The following is a 14,324-nucleotide window of genomic DNA, read 5'->3' as shown; positions in this document are numbered from 1 at the left end:
TGCCCCTTCTTAGAATTGGGAACAAAACACCCATGGAAGGAGTTACAGAGACAAAATTTGGAGCTGTGATGAAAGGATGGACCATCTAGAGACTGTCATATCCAGGGATCCATCCCATAATTAGCTTCCAAATGCTGACAGCATTGCATACACTAGCAAGATTTTGCTGAAAGGACCCAGATATAACTGTCTCTTGTGAGACTATGCTGGGGACTAGCAAACACAGAAGTGGATGCTCACAGTCAGCTATTGAATGGATCACAGGGCCCCCAATGGAGGAGCTAGAGAAAGCACCCATGGAACTAAAGGGAACTGCAACTCTATAAGTGGTACAACATTATGAACTAACCAGTACCTCGTAGCTCTTGACTCTAGCTGCATATGTATCCGAAGATGGCCTAGTTGGTCATCACTGGAAAGAGAGGCCCATGGGACTTGCAAACTTTATATGTCCCAGTACAGGGGAACGCGAGGGCCAAAAAGTGGGAGTGGGTGGGTAGCAGAGTGGCGGGGACGCTATGGGGGACTTTTGGGATAGCATTGGAAATGTAAATGAGGAAAATACCTAAAAAAAGGTAAAAAAAGAAAAAAAAGAAATATGTGATTTAATATAAACTGTGTGTGAAAGATTAGGAAGAAACAGAGAGTCGGTGATTGTGGGCTGAGAAGACAGACACAGAAAGACAAAAAAAAAAGAAAGAAGGAAAGAAGGAAAGAAGGAAAGAAGGAAAGAAAGAAAGAAAGAAAGAAAGAAAGAAAGAACAAAAGAAAGAAAGAAAGAAAGAAAGGAAGGAAGGAAGAAAGGAAGAAAGGAAGAAAGAAAAGAAAAAGGAAATATAATCTGTTTAGTAATGGTCCTTACTCCTATTTGACAGAACTGCGAGGCTTGACTATGTGCTCTAGTGAAGGAAAGTCTTCATCTTCGTAGAAGTTTTTTAGTGCTCTGTGTTCAGTTATAGATGGTGAAAGTATCTGTGAAAGGCTAAATAACTTTCCAAAACCATTTAAAGGTCTTGAAAAGTACACATGGAGCGACCCATGGCTCCAGCTGCATATGTAGCAGAGGATGGCTTTGTCAGACATCAATGGGATGCGAGGGGCTTGGTCCTTTGGAAGCTCAATGCTCAAGCATAGGGGAATGCCAGGGCAGTGGGGAAGGAGTGAGTGTGTAGGCAGGTAATCTCCCACATAGAAGCAGGGGGAGGGGCAGTGGCGATGAGATAGGGGTTTTGCGGAGGGGAAACTGAGAAGTGGGATAACATTTGAAATGTAAATAAATAAAATAACCCCTTAAAGAAAAAAGAAACATATTGAAAATTATAAAGGACAGTTATACAGTAGGAGCCTAGCTCCAGAGCCTGTACATATCACCAGTAGAGGACAGCTGTCATATTCAGGCATATAGTGCAAAATAAAATTTAGAAGTTTACATTTGGGCTGGACTCCATATAGTAATGAGTGCTTGCCAATATACCTTAAACTGAATTTAACAGATAACAGTTTAGAGTTAGCAGAAGAAATTATCAGAATCAAATAGTTGCACAAGATGGATTGGTCAAAGATAAAATTCAGAATCCAGCTAAGACCAGGTAATGATAACCAGGTGATAAAAAGTCAGTTTCACCAGAAAGTGGGCAAGACGGATGATGGCCCTGCTCTTTCTCAATAGTATGCATCCCTAGAAATTTGTTAAAAATACTCTCATGATAACTAATATAGGGAGTTTTGCTGGGATTACATGATGTTATACAAAATGCAGCTGGTGCGGTTCTGGCACATCCAAGTCAAGCACTGTTATTTTTTTACACCTTTTCCCATTCTTTTCCATCTTTTTTTCTTTCTTCTTTTCTCTACTACTTTCCCCTTGCTCTATATTTTCTTATTTTCCCAGGTTCTTTCTATTCTTACTAGTTGACAACATATAAAAGCACCATATTGATGTATAAGGACAATTATTTTACACATTGATTTTAATGTATTGGAAATAAAATATCTTAAGCATTATCTTAAGTATAGGGAATTTGGTGTCAAACTATAGTGCCATCAAATTTGTCTATTAAAGCAGTTAATATTTTTTTTTTAGTTTTGGGGTGTGTTTGTATGCATGTGAATATGTGGTCTTTCCAATGTGAAAATGGTTAGTTTAGCATTTTATATGAAGTGGATAGCAGTTGTATGTATATAAGATATTTCATGGTACAGAGATCAATGCTTCCTACTTAGTGGCATAATAGTCTCACATTCAAATGTAGTTCCATTCTGTCCTCTGTAGTCAAATCCATTTCTTCCCATGTCATCTTTTAAGCCAGTGTCCTGCATCTTTTGTAAATGATAAGCCATTTTTTTCTCTAGCATTGCTTGTTTCTAAAATATGAAAGAAAGCACTATGATTAGTATTAGTTTGGTATTCACAAATGCAATACAAATGTTTAAACTATATAGTATAGTAGAAATACATAATTATTCTTGTCTTGTGACTTGTAAATTTAAGTAGAATAAAACTTAGAGAGCAGTAAGGAGTCTATTGTTACTTACAATTTAAAGAGTATAAAATGTAGAAAGTATAATAAGGAGCCAATTTTTATTTCTGATGAAATACTTAGGTGAAAGGTACCTGCCTGAATACTTTGTTATAATCATTACATTCTTTGAAATGTCACTTTTATTTGTGAATCTCGGGGATACTACTGACCATAGGGCATGACAGAAGAGAGACAAATATGCAGAGAGTCTTGAAACTTTTATTGATCATTCACTAAGAGAAGGAATCAGTACACATAAAGTAATACTCAAGATAGCATAAAGGACCATCCTAAGAGGTAAGTTAGAAGAGAGTTTGCATTTCCACAAAGATGAAAATTACATGCATTTCACAAGCTACAGTATGGATGTATTGCTAGCCATACAGTCTAGAGTACAAAAAAATGGGCCTTGCTTCAATAATAGGCAATAACAAGTTCAGATAAAAAGTAACACTAGCCTGACCTAATAGACCATTAAAAACTAACGAACAAACAAACAAAAACCCTGACAAAACAAACTATTTCCAAAGATGTAAAAATGACTGAAAACACTAAGTCAGTATATGGCATCAAGTTGAAGAGTGCTAGGCCTGTAAAAATCAGGGCCATGTGACCTATAAAAATAAACCACTCAGTTACAATTAACTTAGAAATGACAAAGAAGTTAGAATTCAAGCCAAGAATATCAATATACTCAGCATAGTTGCATTCTGTGTGCTTGCAAAATATAATAATGATATTGAAGAGAAACAAATATTTACATAATTGAGTATGTGAGAAGAGGAATGCAGAGGAAGCATAGATAATAGATCTGGCACTATAGAGGACAGCTGCAAGAATTCAGTAATACAAAGTACCTTAAAGGACACACTGGGAGGGGAAAGACTCAGACTTTCCAAGACAGTTCAATGTAGTTAGTATCCTGGAAAGAGGAAACAGTGTGTTTGTGTGTGTGTGTGTGTTTGTGTGTGTGCAGTTAATCTTCATTGAAAACTTGCTGGGATTTGAAATCACCATAGATACATACCACATGATGGGTCTATGAGGTGTTTTTTTTTTTTTTTCCAGAAGAGTTTAACTAAAAAGAGAAGATATACCCTAAATGTAGGCAGTATTATCCCAGGGGATAAAACCTCAGACTGAATAAAAAAAGGGAAAGATGAGCTGACCACAAGCATTCCTTTCTCTGTGTTTCCACAGTGAATGCAAGGTGCCCAGCTGTTATGATCTTCCAATCTCCTTTACCTAAGACAATAAGACTGTATTTTTTTCCAACTGAAAGCTTCAATAAACTCTCCCTCCTGTTAATTACTTGTCAGATATTTGGTCATGGGGAGAAAAGTAACTAATATGAGATATAACAGAAATATCTGAAAACAGCTATCTAAAACAATCCGTTGAATTCAGGGGTCCAGGAGAAACCCAAACAGCATTACAAACCAATGGAATGAAACAGTAGTGCACTGATACCACATCTAGACAAAGACCCTAAACAAAAGAAAATATTTGGCAACCCACCAACATCCCTTCTTGATAAAACTTTTGATACTGTAATAATAGAATTTTTAATCCTAATAAAAGTATAAGACACACACAGATTTCATAGTTTACTGTAGTAAAGGTATTGGGGTTTTTTGGTTTGTTTTTGTTTTTATTTAAGATCCATAGAAAACCTACTGTAATTAACTATTTCTATGTATATATGTGTGTGCTCTATCTATAGGCGTTTAAAAAGATGTTAGAACATTGAACATAAGGTGATGTGCAGATTACACTGAGTAAGACAAGCCTAATTACTCACACGAACAGTGAATCTCAAATAAGACTACGATGTACATGTGAGAAGCTGAATGTAAAATAAAGTATAAACTTCAGTTTATGATATTTTATAGGAAAATGAAGCACATACTTCAATTTCCATTACTTTATGAAGTTTAAATAAAATGATATACTGCAATACAAACTAAACTGTAAATTTTACATGTATGTTTATCAAGAGTAAATTACCCCAGATTTAGAATTTTAGGTCTACATTTTTTAATATAAGAATCATTTACTGTGTTTTATTAATTAAAGAATCAGCCTACAGAATAATATAAAATATGTAAAAGTAAAAACAGGAGACAAAGCTCATGGGTTAAGAGCACCTGCAAAGAGCCTTGGTTCAGTTCCCAGCACCAATATGGTGGTATACAGCGTCATGTAACCCAAGTCCCAGGGCATCTGGCCACTGTTCTGACCTCTGTAGGCTCATTCATGCATATAGTGTGCATGCATACATGCTGTTAAGCACTTATAATCCTAAACTAAAAATAACTCTTTTCAAAATGAGATAAAAGAATGTGCTTAGTTTCTGAGGTAAATGAATATTCGTAAGAACAGTTATATTGTGTTTGTCTTTGTGTATTTAACAATTAGTAAGCTGGTAAAAGGGTTCTATAGTCTGCCATTTTTCCTTATTCTGCTTTACATTCTAAATCCAAAGACCAGCATACTATTAAACTGAAAAAGAGTAAAACTTTTAAAACATGAAGGAAGCAAAAGGGGTTTTAACTAAAATTTCTAGTTCTCTAAAAGAACATATTTATAAGAGCAAGATTTTTATAAGAACTAGAGATGTTATTTTATTTGAAAATAAATCTGAAAGAGGTTACATCAGATCAGGGAGCAGTGCTTTTTACATTGTAAAAATGCATTAGACACAACACGTGAAAGTGTTAAAGTGACTCTACCAACGCATACAAAGCCTGAACGTGATTCAGGTGGCTGAGGTCACTGGGTCTCTTGGAGCCAGGAGTTTAGGAACAGAATGGGCCACATAGCAAGACCCAAGTTTCTGGTTGTTTTTTTCTTTTTTTAAAAAAAATTTTGACATTTAGTTTTATATTATCTTTAATATATAGTAATATATTACATGTAGTAATTACATATATTATATAGATATCACATATAGTAATATAATAATTGGTCACACAAATATTTACTTTACAACACTAACTTCTCTCTTTAAAAATTCTAGGGAAGAACTTAAAGCTCACCCTACCTTTCTGTCACTCTCTTCTCGGCTTTTCCGCCTTTGCTCTTCTATCTTCTGTTCTCTCTTAACGTCTTCTCCGATCTTCGTAAGAAGCATCATCTCCTTTGTCTTCCATTCCTAAGGACCAGGGGCTTACTCAGCTTGGTGTATGTACATTCTGCTTTCAGGGCAGCTGTACTTTGCCCACCACCAAGAAAAAAGTGGCAGGTCAAGGGCCCAGCAGACACATGGAAATCATCCAGTGCTTTCTGAACGGGCTTTTCCTATCGCATTTGTGTTGAGAAAGTAGATAAGGGGCTGTGGGTGGAGGTGCTTTGGGAGTGAGGTCATGCTGACACACCTGTAAACCTGAGTTCAATTCCCAGAACTCTCAAAGTAGGAGGAAAGAGCTGATTCACACAGCTGTCTGGACTTCTCCACTGCATTATGCCACGTATGCACACAAATGAATAATTTGTATTAAAAAATAAAATTAGCTATGATTATTTTCTACTAAGGATGATTTGAAGAAATAGTTCCTGTTTACACTGAGGTCTAGTTGGAAATGAAGCAATACTCAATAACTTTGTACAGTGATCTTTAAAAACAAAAAACTGGTTTATTTGTGGTATCTACCTCTACATTTTACAGTGTGACTTGTGTACTATAGAGGTATGAAAGCTTAAAACTGGAATGTTTCCAAACAACATAACACATTTAAAATTGTTTGCAATTGGGGAAACTGCACACATTTTTTTTAACCTCACAGCATTTTTTTCCCCTCTTACCTCTTCAATTTTTCTACGCAGACTAAGTTTTTTTCTTGTGTATTCCCGCTGTCGTCTTTCGTCTCTGTCCATGCGGAGTAAGCGTTGTTCCTCTGCTGTGCGCTCAAGTTGTTCCAATTCTTTACTTATCATATCCAAATATCTGAGTGAGGATGAACAGAGGATTGTAGGTGATTTGTGGACCTTTATCCCCATACTCCAAATGCAGCCGTGCCTTGCTTGTCATAGGATTTTCCTAATTTCGTTGTTCTTGTTTTATCAGTTCCATTCATTGCTCTCCAGATTAGATGGACTCATAACGCTAGGCTCATTTATTACTCTTTTTTAGTATGCGTCTGTTATATTGGTCAAAGAAAGAGTGGGGTGTGGAGCAAACTGATTCACTCTTTTGCTCTATAAGCAATAATAACTCAGTGGGTCTAGGAATCTGGGCGTGCAAACATGACAGAAAAAACAAGCAAGGCTTCAAATGCATTCACTGAAAGAACAGAGGGAGCATTAGGCTCTTGGTAGCAACACAAAACTCTCACTAATGGTCTCAGGCAGTGACAGCAGTGTATCTTATGTTACTTCTGTGAAACAAAACTACACAGTAAAAAAAAAAAGTCATATAACATAAAAGCTCCCATTTGGTAAAAGAAAAAGGGTGGAACATCATTATGCTTTCAGATACATGAATTGGGATATTTCAGATACATAAATGGAATGCTAATTAGTGATTATGAGTGGGAAATACCTGAGTAAATCCAGTTATTTAGTTTATGGTCTCTTTAGATATATTAAAACTCCTGGTTTTGACTTAGACTTATTTCTTCCCACTTAATGCTGTCAATCTCTAAAGAGCAATTATAAAAAAGTTGCTTTTCTCTTTTTACTAAAATGATTTCTCCTAGTGAAAGGCTCTAGGATCTGGAGTTTTTGCCAGCTATGACTTTATGTCTCTTGGGTTCCCAGAAAACTCAACTCTCCTAGAAGAAGATTCTACTCATAGCTTTTATGTCTGGGACTCCTAATTCCCATACCTCTCTGATTTCCCTTCCTTTCTCTCTCCATTGATGACCATTAAACACTATTTACTACTTAAAAAAAATAGTTCTGCTTACAATGCATCAATGGGAGGGAAGGCCTTTGGTCCTGTGGAGGCTTGATGCCCCAGTGTAAGGGAATGCTAGGACAGTGAGGGAGGAGTGGGTAAGTGGGTGGGGGAGCACCCTCATAGAGGCAGGGGAGAGGGAGGATGGGATAGGGTTTTGTGGAGGAGAAACCAAGAAGGGGAATACCATTTGACACGTAAATAAATAAAATAACCAATAAAATGATAATAAAAAATAAACATTCTTTTCTGTGAAAAACAAACAAAACAATGCTACTTAAAAATAAAAGTTCTGCTTACAATGCTTTTCAGTACAATTCATATCAGGTATACACACACATACACACATACATACACACACACACTTCAGTCTCACCTGTGCCTTAACAAACGTTCTTGGTCCTTAATAGAATGAGTGTTGTCCTGTAACAACCAGTTTTGGAATCGTGTGACATCAGAACAGTGAGGAAGTTGGCTGGTTTCTTGCAGTTTATGTAGCTGTTTTGATATCAATTGCTATGTTTTTCAAAAAAAAAAAAAAGTCAGTAATGTATGGTTTTACATTTCCCAGAAATGACATCATTAAAATTCCCATATTTTATAAATGATAAATTGTTTAAAAGCATTTAATTCTATTTGAATCCTTTACACAGCTGAACTAAAATAAGAATTTGTCTTTCTGCAAATATAAGACAAATACTTTTCTGGGTCTCCAATACTACATTTTATGTCTCTGTTTATTTTACTATTTATTACCTATATATGTATTTTAAATGACACATGCCCCACAATCTGTAGCTCAGACTGGTTTGAACTCTTTGTTCTTCTGCTCCAGTTTTTCAGAGTCTACAGCTTCAAATGCATGCAGATCTTATCCATTCTCATTTTCTTTAACATTCCTACTTTGTAATATAAATTTGTGAGCACACACTTGCTTCATTCTGATGTCTCTTGACTCTTAAGGAAAACTTGAATCCATTTATATATGTTCCACAGGCACAGAACAGACATAGGGGAAGGGGGGGGGAGAAAATGACAAGAGGAGGGAAGAAGGGTGGAGAGAGGCAGAAGAGAGGTGTATTCTAGACACAGCTTTGATTCAAGCCCGAAAGAAACTCATGGCTTAATCTAAGAATTCTTTACTTTTATGAATTTTTGTGAATGAATATGGGTATATGTATATAGATACAATAGCACAGTCACAATCACAATAATGGTTTTAACTATTATGTAGGATATTATAGCTGTGACCAAACAAATTACCTGTTTCTAAAACTGCCTTGGTTTCAGATTTAAATCTTTTAGTACCATAGAGAGCTTCTACTGTCAGCTCCTCAGTAACTTATCCAACTTACTGAGTTTTGAGTTCACTGAATTACTTAGTAAATTAACAGCTAAATATAAAATATGATATTAAATATTAGTATACTAATGATATTATCTTACCCCTTTTCTTTTTGGACAAATGTTGCAAGTTCCAAATGTTGCTCATTTCTGCTTGCAAGTTTCACATACAATATTACTTAGTGAGCAATTAAACTTTGAAATATGAGAAAATATTACGTATGTGAATACAATGTTAGATTCTATTTAAACTAATTTTAAATTTATAACTTACCTGTTCTCTTAAATAGTTTCTTTCAAAGTCTAACTTTAGACTTGTAAGGTACTGCCGGTATTTATTCAGCTCTCTCAAGCTACATACAATCTAAAATAAAAACCAAAATTTTATAAATGTTTTACATATATGAAGACTGAATAGTCATAACAATTGTTTATTAGAGGACAAATAGAGCAATGACAGTTTAATGATATTTGGGTGCAAAGAGCAAATTTCATTGACTGTATCTCCACATTTGTAAGAAAGAAATCACTACATGAAAATAAAACTTGATTACTGGACTATAATAAGAGATTTATTATTCAAAAGTAATTATAATTACTAAAACAATAATTTCAATTAATTATACTTTGATTATGATTGTAAATATAATGTTCAGATGCAATAAGAATAATCTCACAGGATGCTAACAACTGCATTTCCTACATTCCTATTTCAAGTCTTTAAAAATATTAATCACATACAAAAAAACAGTACCATTACAGACAGAAAAAGAACCATGATTCAGTGGGGAACATTACTATACCTTTGCCTCTTCAAAATATTTGTCAGTAATTTTTTTATATTAAACAGAACATGGTAACTGGATTTATCAGAAGTGGAAGCTTTCATTGTCTGAACCCTGAGTATTCTATACAACTGAACAAGAAGTATCTGGTTATAACGGAGTTAATGATGACACTGCTGAAAGATAGTTCCTGGAAAAAAGCTGTGAAGGCTGGCCTACTGACTAGAGCTTCAGTGGTGTGGAGACCCTGGAATATTGCAGATCCAGAACCCAATCATGACTAATTGTAGAGTATCCTTACACTTCCCCTGCTTGTCTGTATCGGCACTTACCTTTTGTCACTAACAGATAACCCCCCTTTTAAATGTATTAACAAAACCCATTTTTCTACTCATCAAAAAGCTAAGAATGCTACTCACATAGCATCCATGGCTTAGAGCTGAGATTTCTTTCTTTGTATATAATGATTTTCCTGATGTTTCCACCAATGTATTCAAAAGTCTCGTGATTTATGATTTCTCTGTTTGGTTATTACAAAAACTTTATGAAGTTATTTCTATATTAGATCATGGAATTTGGGGGTAACCTATAGCTGTGCTTCTGAGCTATGGTCACTCAATTTTGGCTCCAGAAGGAATTATTTCCTATTCCTGTTGAGGTGAGAGCTGTGTTTTTGCATTAGGAGACTGGCTTTCATTAGGGTAAGAAAGCAAACAGAATAGTATAAGATCTCATTGATTTAAAAAACAAGCAAGCAACCTTCAACTTACTTTATTATTACTGGTGATATAGCCACCTTTCTTTAGTCTCCTCAGAATATCTTTGCGCTTATAGTATGTTCTTAAATGTGGATCATGGAGACTTTTATATTGGGTTTCCAAAAGTCGACAGTAAGGATCACTCAGGTTAAAACCATAGGAAGGTCGAAAAAGCTGCATAAAAGCAGATATTAAAATATTACAAATATAAATTAATGTATTTTCAATTTTAATTAACCTGTTGACATGACTAGAAAACTCAAACATGCAATTTAAATTTGAACTGGGAATAAGCAAGTAACAGGAGGATTTACTCATGCAGGCTTCCCTCTTCCCCTGCCCACGTGAAGTGATTTAAACAGTTGGCCTCTCTAAATCAGTTCTTTCCCTGATGCATCAGCCTCTGGCCATGAGACCAGAGAAAGAGAAGAAGAGAAAGAAGGGACTAGTGTATAATTTGTTGTAAGAAATGAAGCCAATACCAGGATTCTGCTTTTTATTTTCCTCCCTAAATTGAAACACTATACTCGGAATAAAAATGGATAATAACAATTATTGTTTCAGTAATCTTAAAGTGAAGGGAAGTAGTAGACACATCTTTCACTATACTTAAGTGGAAATAATGCATATAACAGTAGAAGTAGAACTCAAGTGTTAAAGACTAAGGATAAAGAATCATAGTGTCTTGGGGACTTTAACAAACCAAATGCACTTTGAGATAATAGTCATATAGGGATCCATCCCATAATCAGCTTCCAAATGCTGACAGCATTGCATACACTAGCAAGATTTGCTGAAAGGACCCAGATATAACTGTCTCTTGTGAGACTATGCTGGGGACTAGCAAACACAGAAGTGGATGTTCACAGTCAGCTATTGGATGGATCACAGAGCCCCCAATGGAGGAACTAGAGAAAATACCCAAGGAGCTAAAGGGATCTGCAACCCTGTAGGTGCAACAACATTATGAATTAACCAGTACCCTGGAGCTCTTGTCTCTAGCTGCATATGTATCAAAAGATGGCCTAGTCGGCCATCACTAGAAAGAGAGGCCCATTGGACTTGCAAACTTTATATGCCCCAGTACAGGGGAACTCGAGGGCCAAAAAGTGGGAGTGGGTGGGTAGGGGGGTGAGGGGAGGGCATGGGGTACTTTTGGGATAGCATTGGAAATGTAAATGAGGAAAATACCTAATAAAAAAATTTAAAAAAAGAAAGTCATATAATTTAACATATTGAAATACTAGTTTTAAGACAAATTTAAACAAAATGGGTTTTCATCCTATACATTAATACCAAACACAGCCTCATACAGTAAATACTATTGTATAAATCTAATTTTGCCAAATAAATATAAATATTACCATATAAATACCATAAGAAACATAACCCTATAAGAGAATGGAAAGGCAGTCATTTAATGTTCATGAATTACTATTCTTGTATTATGAAGAAAATAATTAAGTTATTTAGTCTCATTTATCAATTAAATTTTTTTCAGAGTGAGTTTTGGTGTGAGTTCTCAGTCAATTTTTTTTCAAATGGAGAATGATAATAGCTTATACAAGGGCTTCTGAAGAAGAAAGGGAAGGTAGATAAGTCTGTGTGAAATGTGCTAACGTCATCTTTGTATTTTAAAGTTTTCTAATGTAATACCAAGACTGCAAAAGGGGGAGGATGTTGGAGGTGGAGGAGAAAGCTGAAAAAGCAGAGAATATGTATCCTGTTTTAGGCATCTAATTCAATTCACATTACCACATAATATCGTGCACCAACCCAGAAGGTCCTGGAAGTACCAGAGTGAGACCTCTAAAGCTATAGCCAAGATCAGTTCACATCATGAATATTGGAGAGTTGGTTGGAGTAGGTCTCTAAAATGAACTAGAAGCCAGAAGTGCTTTTAAGGGGAAGCCCCAGGGAGCAAAATGGCAAAGTAGCTCTTCCCTTGAATAAAACACACCTTGTTAAGTCCCTGAGTTCTTTTTAAAATTAATTATTTTATTTATTTCCATTCCAAATGTTGTCCCGTCCTAGTCCTCCTTCCCAGAGTTCATCATCCTGTTTCCCCTACCCTTTGCCTCTGTGAAGGTGTGCCCCCTCCATCCCTGAACTCCTAATGCCACAACTTTAATACCTTTCAAAGGACCTAATAAGAAAGTTAGGTTGAATGATTCAAAGTTTCTCAGAAAGTTTCTGCCCCAAAAGCCTATAGCTCAAGTTCTAATTCAGTGAAATTTGGACCACATAAGAAGTAAACATTGTATCCTGAGGGAAATAATAAAACAAAAGAATCTTTTGTCTCTCTTAGATGGTGACATTTGGCTGTTAATTCTTATTAGATGTGGACAAACATGTTTCTCAATAATAATTGAAGTAACCACTCAACGAAAATATATTAAGCCTTCTTCAGAATCACTTAAGATTGGAGGAGCCTAAGGATGGGACATAAAGCTAAGCATTTTAACGGATGTAAACAGCATCATACAATCTACTATATACATGGTGAGTATAGACATTCAACCTAAAGAAATGGGAATTCTAAATTGTTAACTGTGATGTAGTTCACCTATGATCATCTGGAATGACTCAGATTAAGAAATGAGGAAGAAAAAGAAGAAAAGAAGAAGGAGGAGGAGGAGGACAGAAATTGGAAAAATAAAAGTGGTTCTTAGTTCCCTCACCATCAAGAATATGGCCTGGAAGAGCTCATTCGGAAGCTGTAGTAGAGAAAGAGGGCTAAGATGATCGGGGGACTTTATCCTCATAGAAACAGGGGCTTTTCTCATTTACAAGAATTTTAACAATAAGGATGAAAAATTACTTCAAATCTATTTAAAAAAAACGTATTACATGAGATAGCAGTTGGCTCAAAGAAAACAAAACCAATAAAAAGTCAGTCATAGAGAGATTAGTCCTAGTTAGAAATTGGTTAGAAATCTAATACCATAATTAATAGCTAATAGTAATAGCCTTTGAATCTACGAAAAAACTTAATACATAGGCATAAAAAGGACTTATAATTAAAAATTAATATAATTCTCTGTAACATAAATTAAAACAGGGCCAAAGATCTAAATCCTTTTGATCATGATTCTATAAAACCATATTCAATGGGATTACTTTATATATCATCTAAACAGCACCTGTGGTAAGATGTCTCTTAGTACACATTCTCATAATGTACTCTGCTTTATTCTCTAACCTCAAGGAGAACAGAGTATAGAAATATAGGACAATTAACATAATTATAAGAAGTTGCCTTACCTTTTCACTGATATTCGTAGTAAAATATACAGTCTCAGTTCCCGGGATCATAGGCAGCTTGACCCCAAGAGGAAGATCTAGGAGCTGAGCAGCTCCTACCCCTGGAATTGGGGTTTTGTGTCTGCCCTGTCAAATATAATCAGAGAATTTGTCTTTTATTTTCGTAATAGTCTATCTATTACTTTGACCCAAATCCTCACACAACAAGGATACAAACCCAAGAATCAACGGGTAAAGTCTCAAGGGGCACACCCTTTCAAAGCCCCTCTCTCCAGCCAGCCTAAGGCTCCCTGCTACAGCAATTCAAAACCTGGTGAGGGATTACTGCTCCCAGGCCCAAAATGGCTACTGGAGCCTGAGGCCAGGACATCCACACCACACCGAGGCCACTCCACTCACGTCTCCACATTGCTGACTGTCCTCAGCCACGGTGCTGGAGGCTGCCTTGTTGGCGGCCACATTGGCAGTCTTGGAGCAGGCACTGAGGTACAGCTCCATGCAGCCTGGGCTCAAATCCTCCCTTGATGCTTCCTGGCTTCCTTCGCCGTGGTCCCTCAGGTCCGAATGACCGGTGCCAGCCCCCTGCGGCCCCACGAGCTTTACGTTCCACGTAGAACAGTGGAGGCCGCGTAGGAGATAGAGTGCCTCAGATTGGGAAATTCGTCCAAGAGACTCGGACTATGACGACCTCAATGGAAAATCTGGTTCTCTTGGAAACCCTCCTCCCTCAGACTATCCAACCCACCCAACCCCA

General features: G+C 36.2%; 1 protein-coding gene across 1 annotated transcript in view; it reads right to left on the bottom strand.

The window, feature by feature from the left end:
• Window positions 1-14,120, bottom strand: part of Fsip2 (fibrous sheath interacting protein 2) — a 64,372-nt gene extending 50,252 nt beyond the window's left edge. Inside the window, exons 1-8 of the mRNA XM_021156571.1 lie at window positions 13,970-14,120; window positions 13,571-13,696; window positions 10,319-10,480; window positions 9,038-9,127; window positions 7,796-7,935; window positions 6,327-6,468; window positions 5,566-5,676; window positions 2,241-2,364 (exon numbers count right to left, since the gene is read on the bottom strand). Of these exons, the coding sequence (XP_021012230.1) occupies window positions 2,241-2,364; window positions 5,566-5,676; window positions 6,327-6,468; window positions 7,796-7,935; window positions 9,038-9,127; window positions 10,319-10,480; window positions 13,571-13,696; window positions 13,970-14,068 (994 nt within the window). The 5' untranslated portion in view covers window positions 14,069-14,120. The remainder of the gene's footprint in view (window positions 1-2,240; window positions 2,365-5,565; window positions 5,677-6,326; window positions 6,469-7,795; window positions 7,936-9,037; window positions 9,128-10,318; window positions 10,481-13,570; window positions 13,697-13,969) is intronic.
• Between the last annotated feature and the right edge of the window lie 204 nt (window positions 14,121-14,324).

This window comes from Mus caroli, chromosome 2 (assembly GCF_900094665.2).
Source record: "Mus caroli chromosome 2, CAROLI_EIJ_v1.1, whole genome shotgun sequence".
NCBI classification, from domain to species: Eukaryota; Metazoa; Chordata; class Mammalia; order Rodentia; family Muridae; genus Mus; species Mus caroli.
The sequence above is the reverse complement of the archived record's forward strand: the minus strand, read 5'-3'. Positions and strand labels throughout refer to the sequence as shown.